The 17,250-nt window shown below is 43.4% G+C and overlaps 1 protein-coding gene across 4 annotated transcripts in view; it reads left to right on the plus strand.

Annotated features, from left to right (window-relative positions):
* The window catches only part of Erc2 (ELKS/RAB6-interacting/CAST family member 2), a 925,224-nt gene that overhangs the window by 477,984 nt on the left and 429,990 nt on the right, over nucleotides 1-17,250 (plus strand). For all 4 annotated transcript variants that reach the window (XM_051140768.1, XM_051140793.1, XM_051140783.1 and 1 more), the window contains exon 14: nucleotides 10,151-10,286. In XM_051140768.1, the coding sequence (XP_050996725.1) occupies nucleotides 10,151-10,286 (136 nt within the window). The remainder of the gene's footprint in view (nucleotides 1-10,150; nucleotides 10,287-17,250) is intronic.

Here is a 17,250-nt window from a genome sequence, read left to right on the forward strand (position 1 = left end):
AAAAAAACACTTCACAGCCATATTGTAGACTGCTTGGCTAGACAACTACATGGGAAGGCACTTGGTACATTATTCCAGACCAAGGGAAGCCTCCAGCCAGCAAACAGCTTTCAGGGAAGGCAGTGTGCCAGTAAATGGGAAGACGTAGAATTCTATTCTCTCTATATCAAGACTAAAGGGGAGAGATACAGTTGAGATGACACCCTGGTTTCAATCAGCTTGGCCCATGCCTGTACTACCAAACCACAGAAGGTGTAAGGGCATAACCAAATGCTATTTGGGGACGATAGGTTCATGGTAACTTTTTGTGTCTCAATATATCAAATTCAGTACCAGTCTAGATTATTTTTAGGAGAGCCTAATAAGCCACATCTCAGTGGGACCAAATGCTCCAAAGAATATTGAGACTGGAACTTTGCTTTCTCCATCGAGGAAACAATGATTAACTTTCCCAAGTGAGTGTCTAGGCCTGGTTAGTAAGCTCTGCATAGTTTGTGGCCAAGATCTCATACGGTTTTTTACTGTTTCTGTAGTATAACAGATAAGACTGTGGTCTCTGGCATCCCAGAAACAATGGCTTGCATTCTGTGTCCCCTACTTAGAAACCATATGACGTGATGCAAATCACCACTGTAAGCCTCCATTTATTCATGTGTAGAGTGGGAATAAAAGCTTCCTCCATGTCAAAATGTTATTTCATTCAGCAGAGATATTTTTATAGCCTTTAGTACAGCACTGCATATGGGCTCTGACTTCTGAAAACAGAGAGAAGTTTTATTATTTAACAGCGTTTTTTCAATTGATTTCTCATAGCGAAGAATCAGAAGTCTGACACATTATTTCTCTACTCCCATTTGGAAAAAAAAACATCATGTAACATTGCAATCCACCTTCACCCCCACTTTATGTCTGAGTTGTTGTAGGCCAGTTCCAGATCGGATGCAGTGAAAACAGGTCTTGCGCACACCAAGTGCCCTTATTCTTGGAGGCTGCTCTGGTTGTATATTGTTTGGGCAAATTGCCCCAACCTCGGGCCAGACTGTGGAATGTTGGTTTCCTCTAACATTAGCCTCCTGGGAGTCAATTTTCACAGTTTCCATATGTTTTTATATTACCCCGAACTGTAAATACAGCTGACACTCCACCAAATTGGCCCTAATGTGCCTGTGTCTAACAGCAGAGGCATGGGCTTCTAGAAGGATACAATGCTCCATGGAATTGTGGCAATTATGTGAATGTTTGATTTCAAGCATTCAGATTTCATTTTGTTGTTGTTGTTGTTGTTGTTTGAAAAGCAAATGGTGATCCAAAGGAGATAGGAAGTAAGAATATTGCAGGGTTTTATCCTAGGTCTTGCCTTGTTTTGAGTTTGCCTCAGGCTTCCTAGTACTCTTTCCTCAGAGGAACCATTGAATAACATAAGCATTATTCTTGCTGCGTTGTCTTTCTCTTCTACTTTTGTTGTTGAAGTTCTGATTTTATTGTCACTTGTTTTTGCCATTCTCATACTTGTTGTCTCTGAATCACAACAGGAATCCAAGTCTTCAGGACAGTAACATTTCAGAATGTGTATTGAAGAAAACAGTTTGACTACTGAGATTGATTCATAGGACTTTGTAACTTGAACGGTGGTCATATTGAGAACAGGCAGTGACAGGAACGTTGCAGATACTTGCTGGCTTTGTTTTGGCTTCATGGGTGGCCCTCTATCCATCACACTGTTGCCATGGTGAAGTGCATACTCTTAGGCTCTCTCCCTTGAATCCTGACACTCCCCGCGGATAGCTCACCTTCTAGGATGGCCACTTCATTTGTTTCTAGTTCTCTAACACTCCATCAAGTTGATGCCCAGGGTCATCTTGGCCAGTTCAATGTTGCTTAAAGGACCTGGACCCACTACTGTGTCTTGATTTTCCTTGGCTGCTTCCTAGACCTTGCCACAGCTGCCCAGGAGTGCAGAATACCATCGAAAAGAATGCTATAGTAATCTCTCTACACAGTTGGCGCAGTGTAGACCTGAGGGACCAAAATGAGAAGAAGTATTTTCTGAGATGGACTAACTGAGGCTCTGACATCATCAGTTCCACAACTTTGGGCAGCTTCCTCATCTGTGAAAGGAACAGGTACACCAGACCTTCCTAGTAAGGCCATAGGAAGGTTAAGTAGGTGACATTAGCCCTGTATCCCCAGCACATTACATGCTATCTCACTGCCTTGAGCCCTTGCTGCGGCAGTGATTGAATTCGGAAAGCAATACCCAGGTTCGTTGGCTTTCCTACATACTCTTGGATTTCCAGCAGATCTTTAAAGTGATCTTTATAGCAAGGAGCATTCCATGATCCTCCTGTGTCAGTAGCAGACAGTGATTCTCATTTCTCTTCTCCTGTGGTCTAGGATTGAAAAAACATTTATTTGGCTAAGAGTCTAGTTTAATGATAGCTAGCCACATCAGTCTGGGTAGAGTAAAATGCCTCTTGGTGATCAGCAAAGCACCACCCCTGCCCTTGGTGTGTCTTGAGGACATTTCCAGAGAGTGTTAGCAAGGAAGAAAGACCTGCCCATCCTTTAGGCTCAGAGTCTGGGGGAATGAGGGGAGGAAAGGGAGAAAGCAAGGTATATTCATATTCATAGTCATAGTCTCCCTCCCTCCCTCCTTGTTTAAATTTCATCATGATTGGGGAAGGAAGGTCCTATGAGGCCTCACAACTCCCTATTAGGAGATAATGGCTGCTGGGGGAAAATAGTGTTTTCTTCAGTGGTGTATCCACAGAAAGGTTCCATTACTCCAATAAATAGCCTCTTGTCTATGCTCATACAAGCAATTATAGTTAAACTTAGTAGGATAGACACACACATACACACATACACACACACACACACACATACACACACACACACACACACACATACACACACACACAGAGGCAGAGAGGGATGAAACGACAGGGAGGTTTTGTTGGGAAGAAGGAGCAGGGATGAGAGAGAATAATGGGGGAATGGCTGAATATTTATATATTAATACATGCGTGAAACTGTCAAAGAATTTAAGAACGAAAATGGGGAAGGAGCACAAGTAGAGAAACTAAATAGGCAAGGAGGACATTCTGGGCCTTCTGGTAGGAAGTGATGTGGTTTGAAGTGTCATTGCAGAAAAGCTGAGGGAGGAAAAGGGTCTTGTCTCGCTGGCTCTTCTGCAGTCTTTGTTCTGAGATGGGGATCAAGGCCCTAGGGGGTATGTGGAGCCTTAGCACCCTGGGCTGGGTAATCCTGAGGGGGAATTGCTTCCACCTGTGAGCTGAGACGCCAAGCCATGTAGTCTGGTAGCATAAGGGTGATGTAAAATGAGACAACTTAGTGCTTAACAATGAGAAAAACAAACCACCATCCCAAAGCTGTCATCTTCAGCCTGTGTTTACTGAATTCCTGTAACCCAACAGGAGGCCAGCAGGTTAGAAACAAGAGCCAAGATGGCTAGTCATCCTACTTCCCTACAGCTGGGTGTGGTCTGCTTGCTCACAAGAGCCTCCTTTTATTAGATGCCCGTGGCCTGAACACTGAATGTTGGAGAGTGAGGAACAGACTTGACTGTCCCATGGTGGCACACTAATTCCATGCTGTTCCTGGAGGAGGGCACTAGAGGCTCTCTTCCTTCTCCATCTCCAGTTCCCTCCCTAACAGGCTCTCAGCATCTCTCCTTAGCTTGCAGCCCTGAGTTACTGGCTTCTGTCTATATTTGGGGTGGCATTCTACTACGTTTTGGGTGGAGGGAGGGTTCTGCAGGGTTAGAACAAAAGGGAACACCAATACCCTCTCAGTGAAATGCCTACGGAAAAGAGATCTTTCACTCATCAATCCTGACTACCTCCTGTTGTGTCTTCCTGGCTTGGGTGGGAAGGTCAAGGGTGAAGGCCTCTAGAGGAGAAAACAGTCTGCAGAAGAAGTGAGCAGAATAATCTGGCTGAGGTATACAGAGCACTCACTGAGTGCCAGCCGCGGTCTTCAGAGTGTAGTCTTAGGAAGTTTAATGTCCCTCATTCTCTAGCAAAATAACTTGGACGAGGTTGTAGGCCTCTTAGGAGATGCTTTGATTGAGAATGGTGGGAAATCTTGTCTTGGGCTTCTTACTATACTGACTACTGATTTACTTGGTCTGGAATGAGTCAGGCATCTCTGAGCTGAGTCAGGAATTGCCTGTTGGTACCATCTTATCCAAGGAAGGTTTTCTAGAAGAACTTGATACTAGCAAGTAGAAAGCAAAGATATTGTTTTCCCTTGGGAAACTCTACTTCTCAAGCTTTTAAATATGAACTTCTCTCCTTTTTTAAATTTTTAAATTTTTAATTTTTTTTAATTTTTTTGGTTTTCCAAGACAAGGTTTCTCTGCATAGCCTTGGCTGTCCTGGAGTCACTTTGTAGACCAGGCTGGCCCAGAACTCACAGAGATCTGCCTGCCTCTGCCTCCCGAATGCTGGGATTACAGGCGTGCACCACCATACCCTGCTAGCCTCCCTCCTTTTAAATCTGTCTCTCTTTGGCTGTATTATCTGGCTCTGGGGATGGCATGCTGGCCTGTCAAAGGACATGAGTTGCCTTTTCAAGATGTCTTGGCATTTTGTGCTGTATCTGAAAGTGGTCTTGTCTCTGGGCTCTTAGGTAGCCCCAAGCACCATGGAGGTGGCAGGAAGACGAAAGATGTGAGGAGAGACGCCGAGTCAGAGAATGTAGAGAGGTGGCTTGGGATCTGCTCATGGGTTTTGACAAGGACTTAAGAAGTGACCTATTAGCAAACTATGGCCAAACAGTTGTGAGGCTGCAAGGTGTGCAGAGGCCAAGAGACCTACCTCAGCCTCCAGCACAGACCTCACTCAGAGCTTGTCTTGTCTCATGGATCTTTGCTGAGAGGACAGAGGAATCAAGCATCTGCAGTAGAATGATCCTGCTACAACATATAGCACCTTTTTAATTGCTGTGAGAATATCCTTAGAATATTTATGGTAGCTCTCTAGAATTTATAACTGTGCTAACATTCTTAGCAGTATTTACAAGATCCAAAAAGTAGGATCATCTCGGTGGTTAAAAGTAAAAGCTTTTAATGTCAGAAAATGCTGCTCCAGTGTGTATGTGTGTGCGTGTGTGTGTGTATGTGTGTTTGTGTTGTGTGTGTGTGCGCGTGCATGTGTGTATGTGGGTGTGCTTGTGTGTTTGGGTGCATGTGTGTGTATGTGTGTGTGCTTGTGTGTGTGGCCATCTACACGGGCATCACTTCAGTGCTTTCTCTTGCTCATGCTTGCCCTCTTACTGCAGTGCTGCTATTAGGGTAGTACACCAGGAGTGTGACCAGTGAGTCCCAGCATGTGACAAAGGCACCTCCCGAAGTGATGCACCATGTGAGGTGGTCACAACACTTGTCATGTGTGGCATCTAAGACACTAAGTACACACGCGAAGTATTTCTCAAGACGCGATTACACTCTCACTGTAAGCTGAGAGTTAAGCAGAGGAGACATGCTGGAATCTTATTTTAAGCATTTCACCTGATCTAACTCATTGAACCTTCACAAATCACCTTCGGGTTAGATACAGTTGTGAGTCCCATTTCATATGTGAAGAAGCTGGTTCTAAAAATGATGCTTTAAACCACTGCAATACAGAGACACTTAAAATGCAGATTCACGGGCTCTAGACAGGGGCTTGCACAGGGGTGCCTTTTTTCATTCCTGGTTAAATATGCATTGAGTTATCTATCAAAGAGGATGAAAGTGTATTTACACAAAAGCCTGGTAAGAGACAGTTTCTGGACACTTAGTCATTCATAACAGCAAAATAATTTACATAGTCTAATTATCTATTAAAATGAAGAGACTAATTAAATTGTTGCACTCTCCAGATAGCACAATATTACTATAAGAAGGAATGAACATGCATAAACACACAGATATGTGTGCTCTTTCAGCAGCTGGCTAAGTAGAACTTAGATTAGTGGTTACTTCCTGGCTGGAGGTGGCAATACTCGTGTTTTGATTGTTCAGAAGTCACTAATTTGTGCCTTTAATGTCAAATGCCTATCAGTGCATTTCTTGTATGTATTTTATTACACACACACCCACCCACCCACACACACACACACACACACACACACACACACACCACATACACACACTATGAATTGGAGTTCCCTTTTTCCCAGTCCCATTTCCATAGTTTTGTTTTCTTCTTCAGTAGTTAGTAGCAATTGCAGTAGACTGGTGTGAGATTTCCAGACCTTCCCATTAATGCTTGTGTGTATCCAAATGGACTTTATATTTTCACAAATAAGCAAGACTGTACATATCATCCTAATATCTGTTTTGCCTGTTTATGATGTCTTAGAAGTTTTTCATCTCATGTTGATCTTTTAGCTAGCTGGATCCTATACTACTGATGTACTCAATTCTTTAGTAAATTTCCTTCTAATAGAAAAGTGAAAGTGTTCATATTTCCATTTCTGTGGTTCAGTGAAAATGGTTTGCAAGTGTACTGTGTTTGTGTGAAAGTGCTTTTGTGAGCTTCCTTTCTAGAAAAAAGGGGTTGCTTGATGATCAGGTCTGTGTACTTTGGATATTGCCAAAGTAATTCAGATGTGCTCTTGTGAATTGTTCCTCCCCTGAGCACACGGGAGAGTGCAGGGTTCTGCATCCTCCCCATCAATAGTGCCAGTTTTGAAAGGTTTTTGTTAGAGTAGACAGGTAAAAAGTGGCATCTTGGTGCTTCTGCTTAGATTTCAAAAGAAGTTTTGGTTTTCTCTTTTACATGCTAATGCACACATCTCTGCCTTTGTAGGAGTGGGTATCCTTCCTGCCCAGCATTCTCCACTGTAATTCTGGAGGTCTAAGTCTCACATGATCTTCCTGGGACATACAGAACACTTTCTAATTCTGTTTTACAGAACAGGCTTCAATGTTCTCTGAGATTCTTTCTGATGTTTCAGACAATGATGGCCTACATACCTAATGGAAACATTAAATCCAAACTCCTTAACACTTGCAACCCTTTATGAGACCAGCCGGTTTAACCTCAATATTGAGACTGGCTATACCATTATATTTTTCAATTCATCCTTTTATCCCTTTTGTTGTCATTTAATTATTGTTAAAGATTTATTAACGCGTGTGTTTGGCCGTGTTTGTTGGGGGACCCAGAGGCCAGGAGAGGAGTTTGGTGTCCACCTGTATCACACTCTGCCTGTTCTCTCCCTGAACCTGGTGCCTGTGTTTGCTTGCCTACACTGGAAGCCAGAGAGCCCCAGTCATCCCCCTGCCCTTTGTCTCTTTAGAGTTAGAGTTATAGGTGTGCATGGGGTACCTAGCTTGTTATGTAGGTGATGGGATCCAAATTCCAGTCCTCATGATTGCATAACAAGAGCGCTTAAGTGTTGAGCTGTCTCTCCAACCTCTTTATTCTGTAATTTGTATCTCACAGAATTGCAGAGTTGCCCAGTGGGTCGGAGTTAGAAAAGAGACACACATGGCATTTTTCTCAGAGAGTTCAGCAAGAGAATGTTGCAGTCTGCACCCCCTCAGAGCCTGCCTCCCAAACATTAGAGACAGTGGAAAGCTGTTTGAGTTCAGCACCTTGATTGATTCAATGTAGCTCTTCTTCTGCAGGTGGGGAAGATGTGGAACCTGGCGGACTTTCTGTTGTTATTGGAAACTACAAGTGTCCCAGAAAAGCTCGCAGTGGCCCTGCTGTCCCTGGACACCACTGAGCTGTGTAGATGCCATGTCTTAGCCAAGGGACCTAGGCTCGCTACATTTCCCACTGCATTCCCTTTACCTGTCTTCCCAGGTACCATTTCTACCAGTCTTCCTTGAGGGCCACTTGAGTGAAGAGTTTTTTCCTACCCGAAGCTCCGCCAACCTTCTCCCCATGCAACCTGTGTCACTCCTTGCCTCCTTCCTACCTCAGAAGGGAAACATTTCCCTTCTTATAAGTTTTCATGGCTATTAGAAGAAAGTGCAACTGCTAGAAATGTATTGAACATCACTGTATTTCTGCAGGGAAGGCCTATACTGGGCTTGCTGTTGGGGACAGTCATGTGGACACCTGATGTCCATTCTTATCACCTGGTCCAGCCTACCTGATTGGCCCATATCCTAAACAGCACCACTTGGAATCTAGCTTTTCTTTTGTCCACTTTTGCATTCTCATAAAAGCACTGTTTGGGGAAATAGGTGAAAATGTTGATGAGGGTCCCTCACTTCAGTCACAGGAAGGATGTCATATCTTCATTTATATCTGCATTCTAAATGCAGAAAAATTCTAAAAGACATGTAGACCTGACACCTTGAACTCCCTCTCTCCCCTCCCTCCTCTTTCTTACATCTATCATCTATCTATCTATCTATCTATCTATCTATCTATCTATCTATCTATCTTTCATCTGTCTGTCTATCTACCTAAAAAACATTGTTGTATCCATAAAAAAAAAACATTACCTAGAGAATGCAAACACTTACTACTGAACTCTATTTTATTTGTGTGTACATGGGGCAGGGGCATTTAGCAATTGGTTCTATTTAATAGTATTCATTAGTATAAAATATATTTTCCTTTGAAAATGCCCTCTAGTTAAGAAAACTCAGGCTATGGAGTAGCTCTGTTGGCAAACTTCTTGCTGTACAAGCATGAGGACCTGAGTTCAGATCTCTAGCGTCTGTGGTTTTTGTTGGTTTTTTTTATGTTTGTTTGTTTGTTTGTTTGTTTGTTTTTTAAAGCAGTTGTAGTGATGGATCCCTGCATTCCACAGGCTGAAGACGTAGGGACAGTAGGGTCTTTAGGCCTTGCTGGTCAGCTAGTCTAGCCAAATTGGTAAGCTAATGCTCTTGCATGTTACTTTGCTGGAGTGGAGGGAGGAGAGTACATCATTCTGTAAGGAAGAGTGGCTTGTGGAGAGCTGCCTTCATCTGCTTTTGTAATGTTTCAGTCTGACGTTTTGCTGTTTATCATCCAGGTTTTTTTTCTTATATTGCTCAGTTTGCTGTCTTGGGAGGCAGGGCTCAGTCACAGTGGTTGCTGTCCTCGCAGTTCTGAGGATGAGGTTGAAGGGATTAGAATGGATGCTGAGGATTCACTCCCTAGCCTCCTCTACATGTCCCTGATCCCCAGACCTTGGTGCTGCTCTCCTACCTCCTTGCATGTTGGATCAGATTTATAATAGCTACTCTGGACATGGCTGCCTAAATATATGAAATGTCTGGTAAAAGCATGTACATTAAGCCTATAATTCCCATTTTTTAACTTAATCTATCATTTATCCTTTTTACCATCTTGACACTTTATGCTGCAAGGATTTGGCATCCTGTGAACTTTTACCCCCAAATACTAGGGCATTGAGCAACATTGTAGTTAGCCAAACTATTACTTTGAGCTATGTGTTAACAATGTGTTCAATTAGAGACTCCGGGTTGTTATTTTGAAAGTTGAAGTAGTGAATTATAATCTCAGGAGCAAATAAATAAATAAATAAATAAATAAATAAATAAATAAATAAATAAACCTGCATCACAGACCACTGGTTCATGTGCCCTGCTCTATCCAGCCTTTGGAGTCTGTTGATCTCTTTCCTCACTTCCCTTCTACTCTAGGGAATGTCGCTGTAGCCCCTCCATTTCCAGTTCCCTGAAATCAAGTTTCTTCTGTCTTGTATAACATCTGTCTTTCTCCCTGAGGCGCCCCTCCTGGTTGACCCGTTTGATCTGCTTTGGAGACATTTCCTGGCCACAGTGTCTAAACCCATCTCCTTCCATCCACTTGTCTGTCTATGTGTGCATGCCATCGTCTCTCACAGCACTGTTTACTTCCTTCGACTTTAGGAAACCCAAGTTGAATCTCTTTAGTATCTGTCTGCCTTCCCACTGAGCTTACTGCTCCATAAGAATGAAAGCTACTCCTGTCTCACTCACCTATGACACCCATGTGCCATCCCGACACCTGCCATTTGTGGATGCTCAGTACCCACACTCTTGTGCTTGACTAGATGTAGGATTCTCAGAGCCCTGTGTTTTCCTTAGCCTGTGCCAGGATATTCTGCACTTAGTACTGCTTGGATTTGTCATGACAACACATGCCTTCCCTGTAGTCGAGTGTGACCATACTGTGCTGGCTTTTCCCAGGCACATGAAAGACCAGAATAAGAAAGTAGCCAACCTCAAGCACAACCAGCAGCTGGAGAAGAAGAAAAATGCCCAGTTATTAGAAGAAGTCCGCCGGCGAGAAGACAGCATGGCCGACAACTCGCAGCATTTGCAGGTGAGTCCAGGCTTAGAGTCTAAATGTGTAGAGATGGACGGTCTGCTGTCATCAGTGCTGCAGGAATTTTGGCACGGGGAATGGCGAGCTTGAGTTTGCCCTGAGTTCGGCACTAACGGGATATTCTTAGGGAATTCAATAAGTCTTTCTCAGTAGAAAGCATCATTTCTGAAATGATGGTCAGGAAGAGTTGAGTGTGGAAAACCCTGGAAATGGTCCACGGAGGCTCTTCCTTCCTGTGTCTGACCTTCAAAGGTAAGGGCTGCAGTTACGTGCTTGGCAAGTAGAGGCTGTTTGGAACTGGATTTATGTTCCATGCGGTTGGTGGACAGCATGCCTGTCGTTATCACAAAGGGCATTCAGATGCATTCCTCCGATCTCGGTTTACAAATCCAAGACTCCAAAGTCGATCGTTATTTTGTCTTCCCGGTGAATATAGCGGCTATAGTTATCTCTCGGTGATAGCCTTACCTCAGAAAGTAACCGATGGACCAAAACACTAATTTCTCCTCATTAACCATCCCTACTTTAGAATGGAGCTCTCCCTGTGTGCTCAATAAAACATTCAAGCTGAAACAGGACATTGGCTTTGAAGCACTTTTATTTACTCCAGTCCTGTCTTTAAACAGAGCAATTTGAGTTCAACTTGGCCTGAGTTCATGTTAAATTCTGCTTATTAGTTAGTGTCTTTCTGCACTTATATATTAGTCTCCTCCTTGGAGATAGAAGAAGATAATGTCAGTGTCTACTCATAGTTCATCCTTTTAATTGACCAAAAGAGAAATGAATAATTATTCTGAAGAAGGAATACCAGGAAAAATCTGTATCGCATCACACATGGAGGCTTTCTAGCCGAGCACGCTGTGGTGCTTCCAAGTTAACTACCCTTGGCATGGGCGCTTGATCTAGACTCCACAGCACAACTTGGGCTGAGTTGTCTTTCCAACTCCAGCCCACTTCTGTGTTGGTGCTAGCTAAATTGTGCCCATAGCTTCCTCAGAACTCTTGGCAGGTCACGTCCAAGGTTTGGGATTTTAATTTTTTTGTCTGTCACAGATGCTAGATTGAAGTCTGAAGAATGAGATGATAACCAAAACTAAGATAAAGCTAAGGTGAAGAACACCTCAGTTTTTGTCTTTAAAAATTGTTATGTCTTTTGTTTTTAATTTTGTCATTTATTGCTCACAAAAATGTTGGTAATTTTACATGTGGTGTAACTGGAAGTCACAGAAAGGTTCTAAGGGATTCCAGGTCCTCCTGTCTGTCACATGCACATGTAGAGGAACATAGCAGTGGATGGCACCTTTCACCAACTGCTTTAGTGTGTCAGGCTATGCTGCTTTCTGTATATGAGCTGTTGTCCCATTTGCACTGCATACTTCCTGAGCTATTGGACTCAAAGTGTGAATCCGGGGAGCACAACGTTATTTGAACTAAGAAGACTGGAAGTCTTTTGGTTAAATTAGCTGCAAAGGCTCCACTCAATTACAGCCTGATTGGATTCAGACATCTCAACAGTAGTGCCAGGCTCTGTTTCCATCCTCCTGCAGGGATGCTATGCCCTCCATTTCCATCCTCCTTTGTGGTTACTCTGCTCTCTCTTTACATCCCCCTATAGGTATGTTTTGATTTCCCTTCCAAACCCTCACATACACAGGGATGCTTTTCCCTCTGTTTCCATTTTCCTTCAGGGATGCATCACACTATTTCTATCATCCTGCAAGGACATTTTCTCTCTGCTTCCATTCTCTGTAAAGATGCTTTGCTTTCTGCTTCCATCATCCTGCAGAAATGGTTTGGTCTCTTCTTCTATCTGCCTGAGTCCTTTGGCTTAAAGTGTTAGGAAGTCCCTGTATAGCGATGGCTGCAAGCCAGTTTGTCTTCATGGAACACAGTCCCTCAGAAGGAGAGTGGCTATCTAGGAGTCATAGCAAGCATTCAAGGATAGATAGGGTGTGCATGTTGGCAGGCCATGATCAGGCTGTAGATTTACCTGGAGCCCAGGAGAAATGCCGAGTCTCACCTAGGTCCCCCAACTAAAAGAGAGAGCAAGTGACAACACCCAGGATAGAATAAATACCAGAGGATTTTATTTTCCTATGTCATAGTTGAATGACTATAAGCCCCATGTTGTGCATGAAAAGGGGGCTCCAAGAATGAAAACGGTGTGCTTCCTAGCTAGCAGGTGGTAGAGTCAGGACTTAGCTAAAGTCTAACTCTCCCCTAGATGAATGTTCTAGAGAACTGGGATGGCAGAGAAGCATGAAACAGTAGAGTCTTCATGGGCCACTTGGACTTTGACCTCAGTGCACTTGACATGGGAGACAGTCCTCCAGGAATAAGAACCATCAGAAAAGCTGACAGCTTGGCAGGGCAAGGTACAGTCTGAGTATAAACCATAAATCACCACAGGTTCCGAAGGGAAGTTGCCATTGAGGGAATTACTGTTGTTATTCCTCAGTTGGCTCTAGATTTCATTCCAAGGGTCAGAATTCCTAGAACAATCGCTTAGCTTCCCAAAGCCTCAGTCTCTTCATCTGAGAAGCGGGAATGCTCACTTTTACTTTACAGGCTGTGAGAGCTGAGTCAATGTTTGTAACGAGTTGTGAATTGCTCTCAGCACAGGCTGTGCTCAGTATAAATGTTGAGAGTTGGCTGTTTTTTTCTTTTTCTTTTTCTTTTTTCTTTTTTGTTTGTTTTTCAAGACAGGGTTTCTCTGTGTAGCCTTGGCTGCCCTGGACTCTCTTTGTAGACCAGGCTGATCTCGAACTCATAGTGATCCACCTGCCTCTGCCTCCCAAGTGCTGGGATTAAAGGCGTGTGCCACTGTGCCCAGTAGAGTTGACTATTTTTAAAACAACAAGAAAAGATGAAAAATCATTTTCCAAGAGTTGCCTGGAGTCAGAGAGGTGACTTGGAGGGTGAGGGCACTTGTTGCTGAGCCTGACAACCAGTGGTAGGTTCCTGAAACCAACATGGGGGAAGGAAATGACTGACTCCTGCCGCATCATGTATGCGCCCATATAGACAGGCATGCGCATGCACACACAAACACAGTAAAGAAAAGGGTTGTATGATATGTGCAGAGTAATTGCCTAGTTGTGCTCTGATACACATTGAGCATCAACGTTTTTGTCTTTTGTCTGTGTAGCAATTTCCTCCTTTTTTTTTTTTTTTTTTTTTTTTTTTTCAGGACACATCTAGTTATGGAAATTAATGTCTTTTTTTTTTTTTTTTTTTTTTTTTTTTGCCCATGAACTTTTGTATAGCAGTATTTTCTTAAGGGGCCTTGATAACTACCTCGTAGGCCAGTTCATAAAAGATAACATGGTCTGGAATTGCTCAGTTGCATTCCTGACCACCCCAAATAAAGGATAACATTTGCAATGCAATAAAAAGTAGTCACGATTAATTTAGATGGAAATGTCTCTGGTTAAGGTTAATAGGGAGTGAATCTCCCACTTGCCTGCATTTTTAGCAGATGGGCTAAGATGCAGTAATTGCTGCCTCTGAGAACAGAATTTTCTAGATGCTCTTCATTTTGAATATTAGTGTTCTCCTGTTTATATGTTAGCCTGTGTCAGCCAGGGTTTGGTTTGGTTGGTTGGTTAGGGGGTGATTGAAATCTTGGTACCCACTAATTTGGTTTGTTTTACACTGTATTTTGTGATGATTAGGTGCCTTGACATCTTGGTTTTGCCCAACCAAATAGATGTGGTATCCAGAAATAGATTAATTAGGAGCACATCGCTCTGATATTAATAGCCTCTGGAAGAAGCTTCAAATAAGGTCTCAAAGTTGGAGGTGGGTGGGCTGGGGAGTTAGGACTGTCCTAGGACTGGGACACTGAGACAGGAAGATGAGAAGTCCCCAGCCTGGCCTCTCATGATGATCTTGGCCAAGTACAAGGCACGCTGTAAGATGCAGGCAAGCTGGAGCTGTTGTGGTATGACCAAGGCACCTCGCAGGGAGAATCAGCAGCCATCTAAGGAAACATGTCATCACCTGACTACACACTTGTCTAGGGAAGCCTGCAATGTTCCCTAGGGACCATCCTTTTCTTCTTCTTCTTCTTCTTCTTCTTCTTCTTCTTCTTCTTCTTCTTCTTCTTCTTCTTGTAATAGAGTTATTTATCAGCATTTTATGAAAGTATTGTTGACCAAGTATTGCCAGCAGTAATAATCAGAGAGTACCCTTTTCCATAACCACTGACCCATCAGACCCTGAGACATGAAACCCAGCCCTACATGCTTGAGCCAGCATCAGTTTTTTATTGTACAGGGTACCACTGTCTTTGCTCTACCATGTGTGCATCTTATGGAATTAAAATATTTGGTTACAAAAATGTTAATGACAAAGTTAAAGAGTTGCCAATTTGTTTGTTTAAACAAGAACACTGCTGTGTCCAGAATGGTTCTAGGGATGGATCTGACTGGGGCGGGCATTCAAGGAATGAGGACAGACAGACATCTGGGATCAGGTGGCCTGGGCTCTCTGCTGGAGAAATTTGCAGCATCCTGAAAACTCAGTGTGTTTATTATATAGAGATGGACAGGATGGCAGGATTATTGCATGCAGCTGGACAAGGAGGTAGGGTTATTAAATACAGAGAAACGGGGTGGCGGGGCTTATGGGGCACAGTTGAATCAAGGAAGCATGTTTAGTTATTTTCAGCAAGAGCAGTCTGCATAGGGGAGCAGTCTCCAGGCCATAGATATTCACAAGGAGGACACTATGGCGAATAGTTTCTGTACACACTGTCTACACTTACATCCAACCTCCAGCAGAAGGTTTTGTCATCCCTCTGAGCCTGAGGCAATGGGGTCCTTGCCATGGCTGTACCTCTGCCAACAACACACATTCACTCAGGGCTTCCTCTGATCCCTACAGGACATAATGATGACATGCAAAAACTGGAGCCTCTAAGACAAAGCTAGATGTGACACATGGCTTTCTTTGTTTCTTTAATATAATTTCATGGCAGGAGTAGCAACTGCCTTCATGGTCTAGATAGTTAACACTGGCAAGACATGGGTTTGTATGTTAGGGAAAAGATGAGGACACTTGGTTCCTTCAGAGTTTCTTATGTTTTGGGTAGAAATGCATCACGTAGCAACTGCCTTGTAACAAGCATCTCCAGACTTGCAGCTGTGAAGCTCTCCAAGTGTATTGTTCTGTATACTCGCACATTGACTAAGAGCCTTTGCTAGGCCTCTACGCTACTCACTGCACATTCATAGGGGCAACTGTTCCATAAGTGTTCATCCTGAGGCTCAGGCTAAGAGGCATCAGTGACCAGAAAACTCGTCCCTGGCAGCAGCAGAGGCGGAAGAGAGTAAGCAAACTTGGAGAGGTCATAGGCCTGGTCTGGAACTGGCCGTGTTTGTTCCACCTCACTTCACTGGTCAAAGCAAGGCGTATAGCTGAATGAAGGATTTGGAGAAAGTGCTCTGCTTAGGGGCAGATACCAGGAAGATCGAGGAACTGAGGCTAGTCATTTGGTATGTTAAGAGACAAATTTTGGAAAAAGGTTTCTAAATTATAAGAAAAACAACAGTGCCACCACGATGAAAGGTTTCAGCAAGTTGCCCTTAGTGTGTATATATAATTCAGAGAGGGGTGTACTGTAAGGCATTCAGGAACCTGGGCCTCAACTAAGGAACATGGGCCACTAAACTCTGGTGAGCATTGCTCTAAACTGAGTCATGGGACCATCTGATTGTCCCAGGTAAGTCATCAGTGTGAATTTTTATGTGAAACTAGAGAGTTTGTTTGTGAATTACTCATTGGTTTATGATGTTCCCGAGACTGTACTCTATCCCACTGGATTCTCTTGCCACTGAGTAGTAATTAGAATGGACCCTAACCCTTCCTCACTGTGTCCATTTGAGGAGTAATGATAGTTTAGTATTAATCTGGAAGTGGTCTTTTGGTCTGAAAAATCCCTTGATTCTCAAAGGAGATCACACATCTGTGTAGGAAGAGTGTTCTTGATTTGACTTTATATGTGTATGTGCAGGCTCGTGGACAAGGAGCCTGGAAGGGAAGGATAAAGCACTCTGAGGTAGCCAAGTCAGCATTCAAATACTGGTCCTTTACAGCCTGAAGAAAAACAGAATCTCTCCAGTCCTTGCTCTTTCTGTCTCTGAACAGAAATTGTGAGCCCTGCCGTCAGTGATGTATGCAACGAGATGAGGGAAGACCCCAGTGTGGTCCCCCCCCCCCCTTGTGGAGTTCAGTATCAGAGAGACTGATAGTGAGTGTCCAACCACAGGAGATGATGGCCTTGGGGAGAATCACCCAAAAGATGCTTTGTGACTCTTTGACCTTAATGAGCTAAACATATAGAGTGTGGCCTTTTACTCAATGAGCATTTCTCATAAAGCCTCTTTGGAACTTCAGGGAAGAAATATTCACACCTTTTTTTTTTCCCAAGATAATGTTGAACTGTATAAAGATGGGTGTGGGCGGCTATGATTTTCTTGTATAATTCTGTAGAACTTTTCCTGGGGCGCAGATTATGGAAGCACAGTATTTGTGTTGGGCCTTGGGGCTTTGGGCTTCTGTGTGTCTCGTCAGAGTCCATGTGGAGACTTTTCAACAAGGCATCTTTCTTGCGATTCACACTAAATTGTCCTTACCAGAATGGGATGCCCCCCCCCCCCCAACCCACACACACACCTCTCATTGCTTGCTGAACAAACAGGCCGATCTGAAGTCCCGGTGGACATCTTTGTAGATTTTGGCTCCATTTTTCCCTGTGCAGCTTATCGAGTTAATGAACGAACATTCTAAGAAACACACAAGCCAATGTTTTATGCTCCTTTTCTGTTGTGTGTCTGCAGAGTTCTCTTCAATTTATTGCCTGAAAACTAAAGTCTGTTCTTGCGTGCTTCCGTTTCCAAATTATAGGTTCCCAGGGAACTGTAAAGTTTCTTCTGTACTAGTGATTAAACCCCACAGT

Source organism: Acomys russatus, chromosome 3, assembly GCF_903995435.1.
Source record: "Acomys russatus chromosome 3, mAcoRus1.1, whole genome shotgun sequence".
Taxonomy (NCBI): Eukaryota; Metazoa; Chordata; class Mammalia; order Rodentia; family Muridae; genus Acomys; species Acomys russatus.